At 36.8% G+C, this 14,436-nt stretch overlaps 1 protein-coding gene across 1 annotated transcript in view; it reads right to left on the bottom strand.

The window, feature by feature from the left end:
* SERPINI1 (serpin family I member 1) overlaps nucleotides 1–14,436 on the bottom strand; it is a 68,548-nt gene that overhangs the window by 11,416 nt on the left and 42,696 nt on the right. The window contains exons 4-6 of the mRNA XM_079922433.1: nucleotides 13,232–13,426; nucleotides 11,323–11,527; nucleotides 4,889–4,986 (exon numbers count right to left, since the gene is read on the bottom strand). Of these exons, the coding sequence (XP_079778559.1) occupies nucleotides 4,889–4,986; nucleotides 11,323–11,527; nucleotides 13,232–13,426 (498 nt within the window). The remainder of the gene's footprint in view (nucleotides 1–4,888; nucleotides 4,987–11,322; nucleotides 11,528–13,231; nucleotides 13,427–14,436) is intronic.

The following is a 14,436-nucleotide window of genomic DNA, read 5'->3' as shown; positions in this document are numbered from 1 at the left end:
TGCACAGCAGACCGAAGGGAGGCTCTGAACAGGAGCTGGAATGATCAGAGAGTGAGTTTTAAGGTGATTAATCTTGGCAGTGGTAGATAAGACAGATTAGATGGTAGAGAGATTGGAAACCGTTTAGGAGGCTATTGAAATAGTCTAGGGCAGCAGTAATGAGAGTCTGAAATGAAAGTAGATGCCATGGAACAGAAAATGAAAGCATGGATTCAAGAGGTCTTAGCAAAAGACTCTCAAGTCATTCCGTTTTTCAGAAGCAAGAGAATGTCATGTAGGGTATTTTTGGTCCACTGCTGAATCACATTAACTATTTTTAAAGAAAGATAAAAATCTCATTACATGATTTTAGAATGTAGTAGTGTCCCAATAGTACTGAATTGGTTTCTGGGTACTTTCGAGTTTTCAAATTCTACTAATAATGTTATTTTTAAAAGATTTCCCCAGTTTTTACATAAGGCTTTTAATTAAAGAAGGAATACATACACAAGGTAAATTTCCAAGCAGTACACAGTGGTCTATGAAACGAAACCCCTGCTCTCATCTAAGAGCCTCTGGCCAGTATTCTCGAGGCAACCACTTCTATCATTTTCTAAGATGTTGTTCAAAAATGTTCTATGCATTTAGAAGCTTAAATACATGCTTATGAGGGGGGTGATCTAAGGTGGTGGTGTACAAAGATCCTGAGCTCACTCCTCCCACAGACACACCAAACCTAAAGCTACATATGGAACGAGTGTTGAAAAAGAACTAATAATTAGCGGACCAACTGGAGGCACCACAAAGGATAAAAGGGCCTCATGGTAGGAGATGCAGAGGGTCAGTCCCACCAAAAACTCCATGCCCCTGTGCAGAGACCTCCAACAGGGAGGGATCTCATAGGTCCAGAGCTACACCCTGAGGAGCAAGGTATTTGTGCCCCACGTTGGGCACCCCAACCCTAGGGACCTGCACTGAGGACACGAGGTCCCCAAAACATCTGGCTTTGGAAACCTAAGAGGTTTATGTCCAGGCCACCCAGGGTAGAGACCTGAGATACTCCTTTGAAAGGACTTGCACACTGTCTCACTCATCCCAGGACCCAGTACAAAGGCAGCAGTTAGAGAAGTGCCTGGACCATATGTGAAGGAGGTTCATTTGCTCATCTTAAAGCATCTGCTGGAGGGGCAGGGACAAGTTGGGACTTTCTTTGGGGACAGAGGCATGGGTGAGCGCCGTTTTTGCACTCTCCCTATACCTTGCTAGTGCAGGTGGGCACACACAAGCATAGCCTTGCTATAGCCTTGGGTGTGCCCCATTCCCAGCGCTCTTGCTCTCCCTCGCTAGAGGCAAGGGTGTGCCCTTCCCCCAATGCTCTTCCCTGCTAGGGGCGAGCACAGTCCACACAGGGAGCGCCCCTTGATTGTCTGGCCCTGGTGGCCAGAAGGGCTTGCATTTCTGGGCCCCAAAGGACTGTGACAATCAGAGAAACAGTTCTGTGCAGGCTATCACCCCCCGGGGCACTGCACAGACAGCAGACTAAAACCATCCCCAGTCTGTCTGTGAAAAAGGTCCATTTCCTTGTCTTGGAGCTGCAACCCGAGGGACAGGCTACAGGTTTGTTACACCTCTAGGGGCTACAGAGGAGCTCGCAGGGAACGTAGGCAGGGAGATACCATCCTTCAGCCCTCCCTTGGCCTCGCCACAACTTACTGGTACCTCCCCAGAGTTTATTCATTCATCTGAAACCCTGATTTTTGCAAACTGTCACGCAGGAACATGTTCAGGTCTGGTCTGGAAGTCAGCAGGGTTTATAATTGTGGACCCACAGGGCTGCATGGATTTGCATACTTTAAAAGCTGCTGCCTGAAGAGCTGGCTTCTAATCAGCCTAAAACCAGGTGCTGACTGAGCTCCGTCTTATTGGAACACTGCTGGGTCTTCACACACTGTCCACACCTGGGATTTATCAAGTATTAACCAGGCTACTTAGACAATCACAAGGGTTCAGGAGTCAACCAAGAGCTGGGGAAAGGTTGAACAATAAGGTTCATCTCCTACACGTGGTCATTTCATCAAGACTGGGAGAGGCACCTGTTTCGCTTAATTCATAGAAACAAACACAGAGAGTCAAGCAGAATGAGGGAGCAGAGGAGTGTATTCCAAATGGAAGAACAAGACAAAACCCCAGAAAAAGACCCATTAAAATGGAGATACAGAGAATAGATTGGTGGTTGCCAGAGGAGAAGGTTACCAGAGGAAGGGGGTGGGCAAAATTGGTGAAGTAGGTCAATTGTACAGTGACAGACGGTAACTAGACTTAACAGTGGTGATCACTTTGTAGTGCATACAAATAGCAAATTGTGTTGTACACCTGAAACTTATGTAATGTTAGCTACCAATTTTACCTCAATATGAAAATAGAAAGAAGAAAAATACATATAGTCTCTTCCTCCATCTTTTGACCCAATATGCTCCCTCCCATTCTCCCCTTTGATTTTTTTCCTTTCTGCTTCCGTAATGCTTTCTCTAGTACAGAGTTTCTCAACTCATTGCTATAGAAATTTTGGGCTTGATAATTCTTTGTCATGGAAGCTGTCTTGTGCAGTGTAGATCACAGGGATGTAGAAGCATCCCTGGCCTCCACCCAGTAGATGGCAGTAGCTCTCCCTAATTGTGACAACCAAAAAGGTCTCCAGCTATTGTCAAATGTTCCCTGAAGGGCAATATTGTCCTGGTTAAGAACCACTACTGCAATAATACATTTCTATCACTCTTCCTTTTATTAAATCCAGCTGTTTATGTCTTTCTCCCCACGAGTCTATGTGCTTCTTCAGAACAGGTAGGATATCTTAATTATTTCTTCATTTTTATGACCTAGTCCTTTGCTCACACTATCTGCCTCACAAAGAGTTGTTAAATGAAAGGAATAGACATGGCATTGAATAGAATTAATCTGTATATCCTAAACACCATGAAAATTCTCACTAAAGTAGAAAGTAATAACCAAATACATGCTAATAATTTTCCTGGGTACTTGTGGGGTTACTGAGTGTCATAAACACTTTAATCATCAAGGTTTTCATGTCGTTTGGGGAGGCAAAGAAGTATACATGTGAACAGGACACCAATCATGTAAGGCAGAGCATACGGTGCCCCAAAATGATGCAGGGAATAAAGGCTATTGAATTTAGAGGAAGCAGAGAGGAAAGTTTTACAGCTGCGTCACTAGAAAGTTCTTGAATGAATGATTCATAAAGTAACGTATGTATTTGTGTATATGTGTGTGTGTGTGAGTGAAAGAGAGAAAGAGAATGAAGACTGTATCGGTTGCGGTAGCTGGCATGCTGGGACTTCTAAGACTGTGGCAAAACTAGAAATTTAAGAATCAAAGAATTCCCACTGAAAACTTGAGAAGCTGGTTTTAGATCAGTTATCCTGAAGACCTGAACTGGGTAGTGTTTGAGGATGACCAGGTACTGGGAATGCAGCTGTGAGCAAGATGCTGAGAAGGATTCAGGTCTGATGGAGGTTTGATCAAAGAGCAAAGACTTTCTGCTATAGACTCTATGAACTCTGAAAGAGCCTAGTGTGATTTCAAATCTGCACTCATATGTACATTTATGCCCTATTGTCTCTGTACATAGCAAAGGCAATTAAATATTACCTTATGAACCTTCCAGATACGTCAAAAAAGTTGACCTACACTGACCACAGTAATTGATTTGCCACTGCAGTGATACTCCTTCGGGACTGAAAAGCAGTAAATATTCTATGTGTGTGAGATAACTGCCTAAATGTTTGGGTGACACACTGAGGAATCTCTAATCAAACTGAAAACAGAGCCATGGTAAGAAAGCAAAATATAATTATTTAGTTGGAATTTGGCCAATATAGCATTCGTTGAATTCCTAAGGAAAGGAGCATAAGAATTTTAAATTATCCTGTGCTTGAACCACAAATATATATATATATATATATATATATATATATATATATATATATTTCTGCCTCAATGTACCCATTACCCTTTGAATCTCCACTTATTCTACCTTCATGGCTCACATCCAAGCTCCTAGGGCTCTGAACTCTTGTTTTATCTTGATATCAGTCTGTCTTTATCTCATCAGAAAACATACTGTTTTATTTCCCATGTTCTATAGAAATGATGAAAATTATCATTAATTAGCTAAGCTAACTAAATCTTACACTCACAGGTACCTTAATTCAATACATGTCTTGGGATTAGCTGCTTTAAAAATATTTCCAAAAGGATTTTACATTTCTAAGTACTTTAATGATCCTAATATGTTAAGATTTTTATCCTGACCAATTAGGGCATCTGTATCAAATAATTTAACTGGTTGTTTTCCCTTGAGATATTTTAAATAAATTACTCAACACCTGATATGTCAAGTATATTTTGAAGCTACTTCTTCAAAACCACTGTTCTTTATTGAAGACTTAAGATAATAGTTACATCATCTCACAGATGTTCTTTTTAAAAGCATCTAGTTCTCACAGCAGGCACTCATTTATCCTCTCTTCCTTCTTTCTTTCCCATATGATTTATTATAACCGGACATATTGAGATATTCAATCAATACATTTATTGATCATCTGCTCTGCAAGGCATTCTGTCAGATGTGATGGGGAATTCAAAGATGCATAAGACAGGTCTTCTGGAGAATATACTCTGCTATCAAAGATAGACATGGAGCAGAATAATACAAACAATGTTGTGACTGTATAGTTTTGCTTGTAGAAGTTAAATATATTTCTTATATTTATCTGGCAACTGATAACTATATTTTACCTCAGAACTCCTTAATAAATAGAGGTTTCACCACCATCATTTTAAAAAAACTTTATGGAATAACATTTTTTTTAAATTGGTGTTTATTTCCTACCAGACAAGGCTGTCAAATTTGCATTTTTGATGAAAACTTCAGTTATTCCAAGAGCCTTCAGAACATGTTTTAAATCAATTTCCTGTTCCACTGTGAACCTGGAGAACACAGAGGGGAAAAAGTATTTAGTTACAGCATTTTAAAAGTATTTAGTTACAGCCTTTAAAAAGTATTTAGTTACCCTGCTACCTGGGACAGGAATAAAATGTTAGATATGTTGATTTTTAAAAGTCTGTTTTATAGAGGGTAAATTATACTAAAACTGGATTTTGACTATAAGTGGTATTTGATTGTTATTGTAAAAAAAGGGAGCATCGAAAAGAATAACATAACAGAATAGTATTAAATTATTAAGTAGGAAGCCAGATTGGTCTTAATATGGAATCTCTCCCAATGAGATTGTATCAAACCAATGAATTGTATCACCCATCTTTCCAGTGAAAGATATGGACCGAGCATGGCTGTATTAACAAGTGCAGTTTTTAAAAGCAAAGGCTTTTATTACTTTTTTATAAAAAGTGAAAAACTGGTTAGAACTAAATATTTCCTTTTTTAAAAGATGTTGCCTCCTAATCAATACAGATCATAAATATAAGTTTTTAGGCAATGGGCTGTGTCCTTAAAAAAGCTAAGTCTGTAATAGTCACTAAACATTACTTTAGCATCATTTCTGATGTCTGGTTTTAAGAAGAATGAAAAGAGAATGATTGCTATAAACAAGACTCAGACACCAAGAGGAATAATCAGGGGAAAACCAACAGATGAGTAGAAGTATAACAAACATATTAGACTAAGTACTAAATTTTATCTATTTTAAAATAGATACTATTTAAGTACTATTTAAAAATAAGTAATATTTTTATCTTACACTTTAACTTGCACCTAACATTGTTTATTTTGTTTTCCACAAAAAGCGGATATTGACTGTGAAAGTAGAAAAGGGGGATGAGTAGGGAAATACATTGGAGAATATATTCAGTGACTTGAATGAATTCTTAAAGTGTTTTCTCTGTGTGCTTTGTTATTTATTTGTTTGTTTATTGGTCACATATGTAGCTTACTATATAATAGGAACTGTTCCAACAATATAAAACAGATTAATTTAACAAAAACAGATTAATTTAAATATCACTACAGCTCTTTGAGGTAGGTATTATTGTCCTCAGTTAATATTTGAAGAAACTGAGCAGCAGAGAGATGGAATAACTTGACCGAGTTCATACAGCTAGTAAGTGGCGGAGTTGAGATGTGGATCCAGGTAGTAGTATATATATCCTGATCTACCTAAAATAAGAAAGTGAAGGAAGATTTCAGTAAGGGTTCTTTTTACTTCTTAAAAGCAGCTTGGTTTGTTTCACACTTTTTAGGCTGTTTAGGTGACAATGCTATTTTAGCTAGATTGAATTTGGGCAAGTTCTCTAATTTCTGAACCTTGGTTTTGGCATATGGAAAATGGCAATAATAATGCCTACTTCACAGTATTGTTGAGGGGATTAAATAAGTTTTCTAAACATCTTAGGATGATGCTGGCTTGTAGGGAGGCATGCAGTAAAGGGCAGATATGTTAAGAGTACTTACCATATTGCAGTTATGTGTAACATTCACATTATTATCGATGTTAAGGTGTTGAATATTTGCATTTTAGTAGTGGTGGAGTAATTTGATTAAATAGGTGTACTAATCTCTGCTACTTTAACTGTAAATTTGTCAGATCTAGTGTTTTTTTCATTTTAATATTTGTAGTATCTGGCATAAGACCACATACGTAGGGTGAAGTGAAATAAAATCTAGGTGTCCACGAGAGTGTTTGTTTAAAGTTGAAGACAAGATGTAAGCAATTTCCACTTATCCATTCCTTGTCTTTGTTCCTTATCAAACTATTAAAAAATAGCTATTATCCATATACTCTCTCTTTCCTCTTTATATAGACTAATATTAATATAAATAATCATTATCATCTCCCATATACTGAGTGTTTACTATGTCCCAGGCACTATGCAAATCCTTTTATGTCTAGTATCTCATTTAATCATCCCTGTGATAATCTCACACAATCCTATGAGACAGGTATTGTTACCTCTATTCCACAGAAGAACAAACTGAAGTTCAGTAAAGCTAAACAACTTCCCTAATCACACAGCTAGTAGGTGGCAGAATAAAGATATGAACTGAGATCTTTCTGACTGCGAAGTCCTCCCACCCTTAATCACTATAATTCCAACAATGGCTTATTTAAAAACAAACAAACTACAGGAAGATTTTACATTTCACCCACTGCTTTTAAAAATAAAAAGCCACAATGCTACTTTTTTAAAACCAAAAGTCATGGCTGTTTTTGTAAAGGCATTTGATGTAATCTTGTATTTGCAATTTTCTATCTGAATAAATTAAAGAGGTATGCGGAGGGCAGAAGCATCGGAGGCTAAGCAGGGACAGTGTGGAGCAAGTGTTAGAAAAGAACAAATATATATTACACATAAGGAGATTTATAAAAATGTGTAAGAATTAATCAAATTCTTTGAAGAAAAACCTAATAAAAGCACTCATGATAAAAAATAAAATCAGATGGCTTATGCACTGGTTTTCTTTAACAGACATGAAACTGAAGTGCTTTTTTAGTAGACAGTCACTTCAAAATAGCAGGATGGTTTCTGGTTACAAAATAGAGAACACTTATCCTTTGATTTCTAGTACTCTGATCACAAATGAAAAACCTAAGACTACAAAGGTAAGAGTGGAAAGATACTACAGCCAGGTACATCTGCATTCCAAGTATTAGAGATTTCATTTTTATTTTATCAATAGAAAGATCTTTTTATACCTAAGCTGTATCAGTAAGACTGAAAAGTAAGAATATACAATGAAGAGGGTAATTTCATTAGAACCAAGTTTAAAAAAATCCTACTTAGGGAAAAGTATATAAAAAGATTGATTAACAAAAGATAAATACTAGGACTTAAAAATAAACAAAAATAGTAATATTAGATAATAATTATATGATGCTTACTTTATGGCAGGCATCATTCTAAAGTGCTTTTTAGATATTTTACATATATTATATATATATATATATATATATATATATATATATATATATATATATATAATATATACTTTTACATATTAGCCAAACTATTTTTTCTACCATGGATAAATTTTCTACCATGGATAAATTGGAAGAATATTTGGCAATCTCATTTAAATCTTAGAGATGTATGACTGTGCATAAATCTTGTGGTATTTCACTGGATTTGGTGATATCACATAGAAATAGCAATCTTACCCTCTTCTGAATAGATTCTTGTATTTTGGATAAAAATACAATTTCAATTCAGCAACTGATTCCTGTAGGATTTACTGTTCAGGGGAAAAAATATTAATATAAAAGTAATTGCCTTTCCCCCCTCCCCCTCCCCCAAGTACCCTATGCCTCTTAAGGGAAAGTATTTTAAAGCAACTTGTATAAAATCTGGTATAATAGAAAGTAAAAGTACCTGTGAAGTAGGACAAGAATGTGGTCAAATTCAGAAATGCACAGTTGCATTTTTAGAGTAATGTCTCCATGTGAAAAAACTATACAAACCCTTTAAGACAGACACTTGAGTAAAGCTGGAGCACAACTATTAGAAAACTTTTACCTTTGCTAAAATTGAGTCACATAAATCACTTCCTTCACTGAACATTTGGTGGGTCCTAATGCTGTAAAATGGAGGGGTGGATAGTTCCCATTGATTATTACCAACACATTGGTATTTGGAAACACTCAATCTCTTAAAAAGGGACACCAAATTTATCTTATCTAGCTACTTAGCCTCCCACTCTATGCATTAGCCATGCAGAAGGAGAATTCATGGAACTCCTGGAGAAATGGATACATGGTAATTAACCATGCCTAGTTTAGTAACAGGCATTAATATGAGCAAGCAAGCTAAACTCTTTCATAATTGAAGAGTATCTCTTAGAGAATGAAAATTTAATTTTCTTCTGCTGCCACATTCAGTTTCTCAGTGGACAGGACCCGAAGGCCACATTTTCTAGTGAATGTGGTTGAATTACAATATGTGATACTTACTAAACATTCCTTTAGAATTCTTTTAAAATACTCTTAAATAATTTTGCATCCCTACAGAATTAAGGCATTTGGAGATGCTGCAGTCAATTCATAGAATTTAATAAAAGAAGCATTAACTCTCTACTGAATTTCTCATATTATCAAAAAGAATTCCTTACAAAAATGCAAGGGAAAAATACAAAATTAATGATAAAAGGTCACTGGATGAAGGTTTAAATCTGATTTAGTTATTTACATCTAATTAATATTTAAAAGTAAATTGTTCTTTTAGAGTTAAGATATATTGTTCATATATTAAATATGTAGATGTCAATTATCATATATTAAAAAAAAAACCTGGTTTTGTATGTTAGATATTCATTGGCTACCTCTCCTTGAGAATAGACTTACAGTGAAATCTTTCTACATAAATGTATTGTCATGGTAAGTTATGCAAGCTAAATATCTTAGCTAAAAAGAAAAAACATTTGGACTATGATTACCTTAATTTTTATATGTAGACTGAGAAGTATATGGCTATATACTATATATGGCTGTATATTATGAACTACATTAACATAATGCATCAATATACGCATATTTCTAGCCAAAAATGTCTACAGTTCCAAATAGCTCTCCTTCATTAACATAATGTAGCAGACATCAGCTAAGTTTTGGAAAAATAAGCATTCATATAAGATGTAATTTTAAATGACAATTCCTGAAATTAGAATAAATATGAATGAGTCAATGAGGTTTTAGTAATTCAATTTTTTTTTTTGCGGTACGCGGGCCTCTCGCTGTTGTGGCCTCTCCAGTTGCGGAGCACAGGCTCCGGACGCGCAGGCTCAGTGGCCATGGCTCACGGGCTCAGCCGCTCCGCGGCATGTGGGATCTTCCCAGACCGGGCCACGAACCCATGTCTCCTGCATCGGCAGGCAGGCTCTCAACCACTGCGCCACCAGGGAAGCCCAGTAATTCAATTTTAATACTAATATTTATCATCCTTCAATATTCATACTAATTAATCATATTTGTGTAATTTTCTTACATGCAATGAATATTGGAACTCTACTTCCACATACACACACACGCACATGTTTATTGGCTGTTTGCGTGTTTTGTTTTCTAGCCTAGAATTTATATATTATGTTTATAAATTTGGTTTGCTGGTCTAGCTCCCCTATTACGTTTTAAAGTATTCAAGGGCAGAATAATATCTTTGGTTGGGTTTGATTTTGCAAACACACTGTATCTCTAGGATAGGAGAGAGAACTGACTTTACCCTAGAAGAATTTACAGAAGGAAAGCAAGACCTACAAAAAAGGTAATTTTGTTGTGGGGTGGTAATGTAAATGTACTGTCATAACAGGGAGGTGCATAAGTGAGGCAAAGTGAGGGTCACCTGCTCCATCACACGGTTCATGGAAGGCTTCCTAGAAGAACTGGTGCCAGACCTGTACGCTGAAGGCTAAGTAAATAACATCTGGCAAAGGTATGTGAGGAGGGCACTTTAGGCCAATGCAAAAACATACGTAAAGGGCTTCCCTGGTGGCGCAGTGGTTGAGAATCCACCTGCCGATGCAGGGGACACGGGTTCGTGCCCCGGTCCAGGAAGATCCCACATGCCGCGGAGCGGCTGGGCCCGTGAGCCATGGCCGCTGAGCCTGCGCATCCGGAGCCTGTGCTCCGCAACTGGAGAGGCCACAACAGTGAGAGGCCCGCGTACCACAAAAAAAACCCAAAAACAAAACAAAAATCCATACATAAAGACCCTGAGGCATAAAAGAGCCTATGGTGTCTGTGGCATAACTACAAGCACAGGGATAGTACCTACTACAAAAAATTGAACGTGGTGAGTGGCCCGAGATAGGGTCGAGGAAGTGGATGGTAGTCAGAACATCAAGGCCCTGCACGGAGAATTTTAAGCTTCTTCCTACTTATTTATGGTTGCATCTTGGCACCTAGCCCATGACTTGCTTGCACTTCTTACAACAAAGTAGAAGATTATTTTTTCTCCAGCTATTATCAATTTAAATATGAATGAAATACAGAAGACTGTAGATGCAAATGATATTCAGAGACAATCTGTTGAAAAATCTTCTAAAATGAAGCTAAGAATATTGATTCATATCTGAAACTAGGTCTTGATAAGTAGTATAGAATGATCAATGAGTCAGCCTGTGTCTCTGGGCAGGACTGAATGAGTATGAAAGAATACTTTTTAAAAGATGGAGGAGGTGGAGGAAGAGAAAGAAGAGGAGGAAGAAGAGAGCAACACAAGACAGAATTCAACAGCAGTGGCAAGAGTTTCTCTGCGTCAGAACCTTCATTGATACCCTCCCTCCATGCTATCAGAGAGAGTCACACAGGAACCTCTCACCTGGGGAGGTACACTTCCACTTTTTGCTTCTTCACAGAGTTTGCCCATTCTTCAATCAGCTGTGCTTTGACCAATGGCTCCAGAGTGGCCAGTGGAACTTCCTGTCTGGACAAGACCAGCATCATACTTATCTCATCCCCCTCATAGGGTATTTCCAAGACTTGGTAGATACCACCAGCTTCATTGGAGCCGTCACTAAATTCCCCTAAAAAGAACAGAAAGGTGATAAAAGGCCCCTATCAAGGCTTAACTAAAATGTTTACATTTGTTATAACTTTCTTCCAAAATAGTGTGTAGAATATAAAAAATTCAGGCATCTGAGAAGAAGAGGGTTTATTTTAAAGTAAGCCCTGAAATTCAAGTGAATCCTCAGCCCTACAGAATTTATTTTATTTTAGGATCCCCAGAATTGTTTCACATTTGTCATATCATGTTCTCTAGATTTACTTTTTATTTTTAAATGAGATATCTCAAATGAATATATTTTAAGGATATCATTAAAAAAGTGAAAAGTCATGATTAGAAAAATAAAGCCCTGGATCCAAGCTGGATGTAAATCACATTTACCAATACCCACCTGATTTCTGAGAAGGGAAAAACTGACTACATAATACCTGGTACTCTATTATTACCTCAGCTAAAAGTTTTGAGGCCAAGGTAGCACAGCCAAAGTGAAATCTACTTCATTAGGCAGTAGTTATCCAGAGCATTTGTGGTGATTAAAATCTCCAAATTAGGTAATTAGGTAAATTAGGTAATTGGCTTTGTGTTCTATGAACTTAGCTAAGTTGACCAGGCTTTCACTAAAAAAAAAAAAAAAAAAAAAAAAAAAAGTCTTTAAAACAAATGGTCCTGCCACTACTTTCAAATTTCCCCCATTTTCAAAACAAACATAATGCTTTTGTTCTGAATATTTTCATTTAACTGATCTAGGTCCTTTAGATGTCACATTAAACATTTTGGTTCTCAAATAAATAGGTATTTCCCTTTCTTATTTTGACTGTTCATTTGATTAACTGTGATTATAATATTTTAATTTTACTGTGTACCTTTGAATAGAATAAAATATTAGTTCTAACATATACTTAGCTTGCAATTACATTTCTGCTTATGACAATAAATAATTACAGTTCAGTATGGTATGGAGAAAGGATTAGCACCCTAAACTTCTGAAAAGGCCAATGAAATATCCCTGAAAACAATGCCAAGGATGCTGACCTGTATCACAAATTATAGACTCTCAGTAAGTGAAACTATGAATGAATAATTACGCCTGACCAAACATAAACAAGTCTGAAAGCAAAATTTTAAAGGAATGCTTATAATTCAAAAAGTGGGGCTTCCCTGGTGGCGCAGTGGTTGAGAGTCCGCCTGCCGATGCAGGGGACACGGGTTCGTGCCCCGGTCCGGGAGGATCCCACATGCCACGGAGCGGCTGGGCCCGTGAGCCATGGCCGCTGAGCCTGCGCATCCGGAGCCTGTGCTCCGCAACGGGAGAGGCCACAACACTGAGAGGCCCGCGTACCATACCGCAAAAAAAAAAAAAAAGTGATGAGGTGTCCAAATCAAGAGCTGGTGGAACATATGGCTCACTGAAAACCACCCCAAAGCGAATGACTTTCTGGAGTGACTCAGAACATTCTGACACAGGTCAGGTATTTTCACATGAATAAAGCCACTCTGTAGGTGTAATCAACTTCATAAATTAAGAAACATATTGGAAAACTATCAAAACATATCATATTCACTCAGGATCTAATTAGAGGCCTGTGAAAATGGGGCCAAGAAAATTGAATTGTAGCCCAAACCAGATTGTTGAGAAATCTGAGTAACGAATATTTCATGTTTTTTTCTTAGAAATTTGTTGATACACTGCAAGAAGAGAGAAATAAAAGCCAAACTGTCTTACCATAATAAAATTCTCCTTGTTGATACATCATTGGAATTTGGACTTCACTTTCATCATCTTTAGTGAAGGAAAAAGTTCTGGTATTTTCAGGTCTAAATTGTGACTTCCAATTCCCTTTGAAATAAACAGCATTGATGAGGGCCAGATGAGTGACGGCGTCAAAATCCCTTGGGGATACCAACTCTTTCAACAGACCTATTCAGGAAAAAATGAATGGATGAAAATTCATATTAAATTTGAAGGTGAAAGGAAACCAAAAGATTATCAAACTACCATCCAAGAGAGTGCTTGAGATGAACTTTATATCATTATAAAATTTACAATAAAAATTAAAAGTATCTAACTTTAAAAGGAAAAAATGTAACACACACACACACACACACACACACACACAAATATACTTACAGACTAAGGGCATCTAAAATACCGTTATACACCACCTAAAATAACACTAACTAGTAGTATCTTGACATTTGCACAAACTACAGAACCACATACAACAGAATCTCAGGCTTTACTACTTTCTAGTTGCAATCTTAAGACAGATTAAACATTCAACAGATATTTCTAAGTTTATTCTTGAACAATGTACATGATCAAAATGTCATCCAATTCAAACTTTTCCCCCATGTACATTGGATATCTATCAGATATAACAACTGCTTTTGATTAGGTGAAAACAGATGAGTAAAAGCCAACTTAACTAATGATACCTTAATTTTTATCACTTATAATGTTCCTTTCTAAATCCATTTTGAAAGACATTGGGACTTTATTAATGGCTGAAATTGTTTAAGAAGAGTTTGGAAATAAACAGCTTTCAATAATCCAATCTAATGCAGCTGAATTATTATTCTTATTCTTTGAATGTTAAAAAATAACCATGTTTCTTTTATCTTACATTTTAATTTCACAGTTAGAAAAGATAGGACCACATTCACTCCGTATTCTCTCATTTTATTAGTCATAGCACGTCTTTAGGTACTTAAGAAGGTGCCTCAGCATTTGGGGGAATATAGAACAAAGGGTATGGGATGATGGTCTTTTGTTGTTGTTGTTCCAGCATAAAATGTATTAGATTAACATTATTTTCAGAGTTTTGACAACATGAATTAATTAATTTAAGGAACAGCCATAGTAATCTACTTTCAATTTGGTCTCATTTTTTTATTCTAATTTCAATTATTTTGTTGGTAAAATCGGAA

This window comes from Stenella coeruleoalba, assembly GCF_951394435.1.
Source record: "Stenella coeruleoalba genome assembly, chromosome: 5".
Taxonomy (NCBI): domain Eukaryota; kingdom Metazoa; phylum Chordata; class Mammalia; order Artiodactyla; family Delphinidae; genus Stenella; species Stenella coeruleoalba.
Note: the sequence above shows the minus strand (reverse complement) of the source record. Positions and strands in the feature narration are given on the sequence as shown.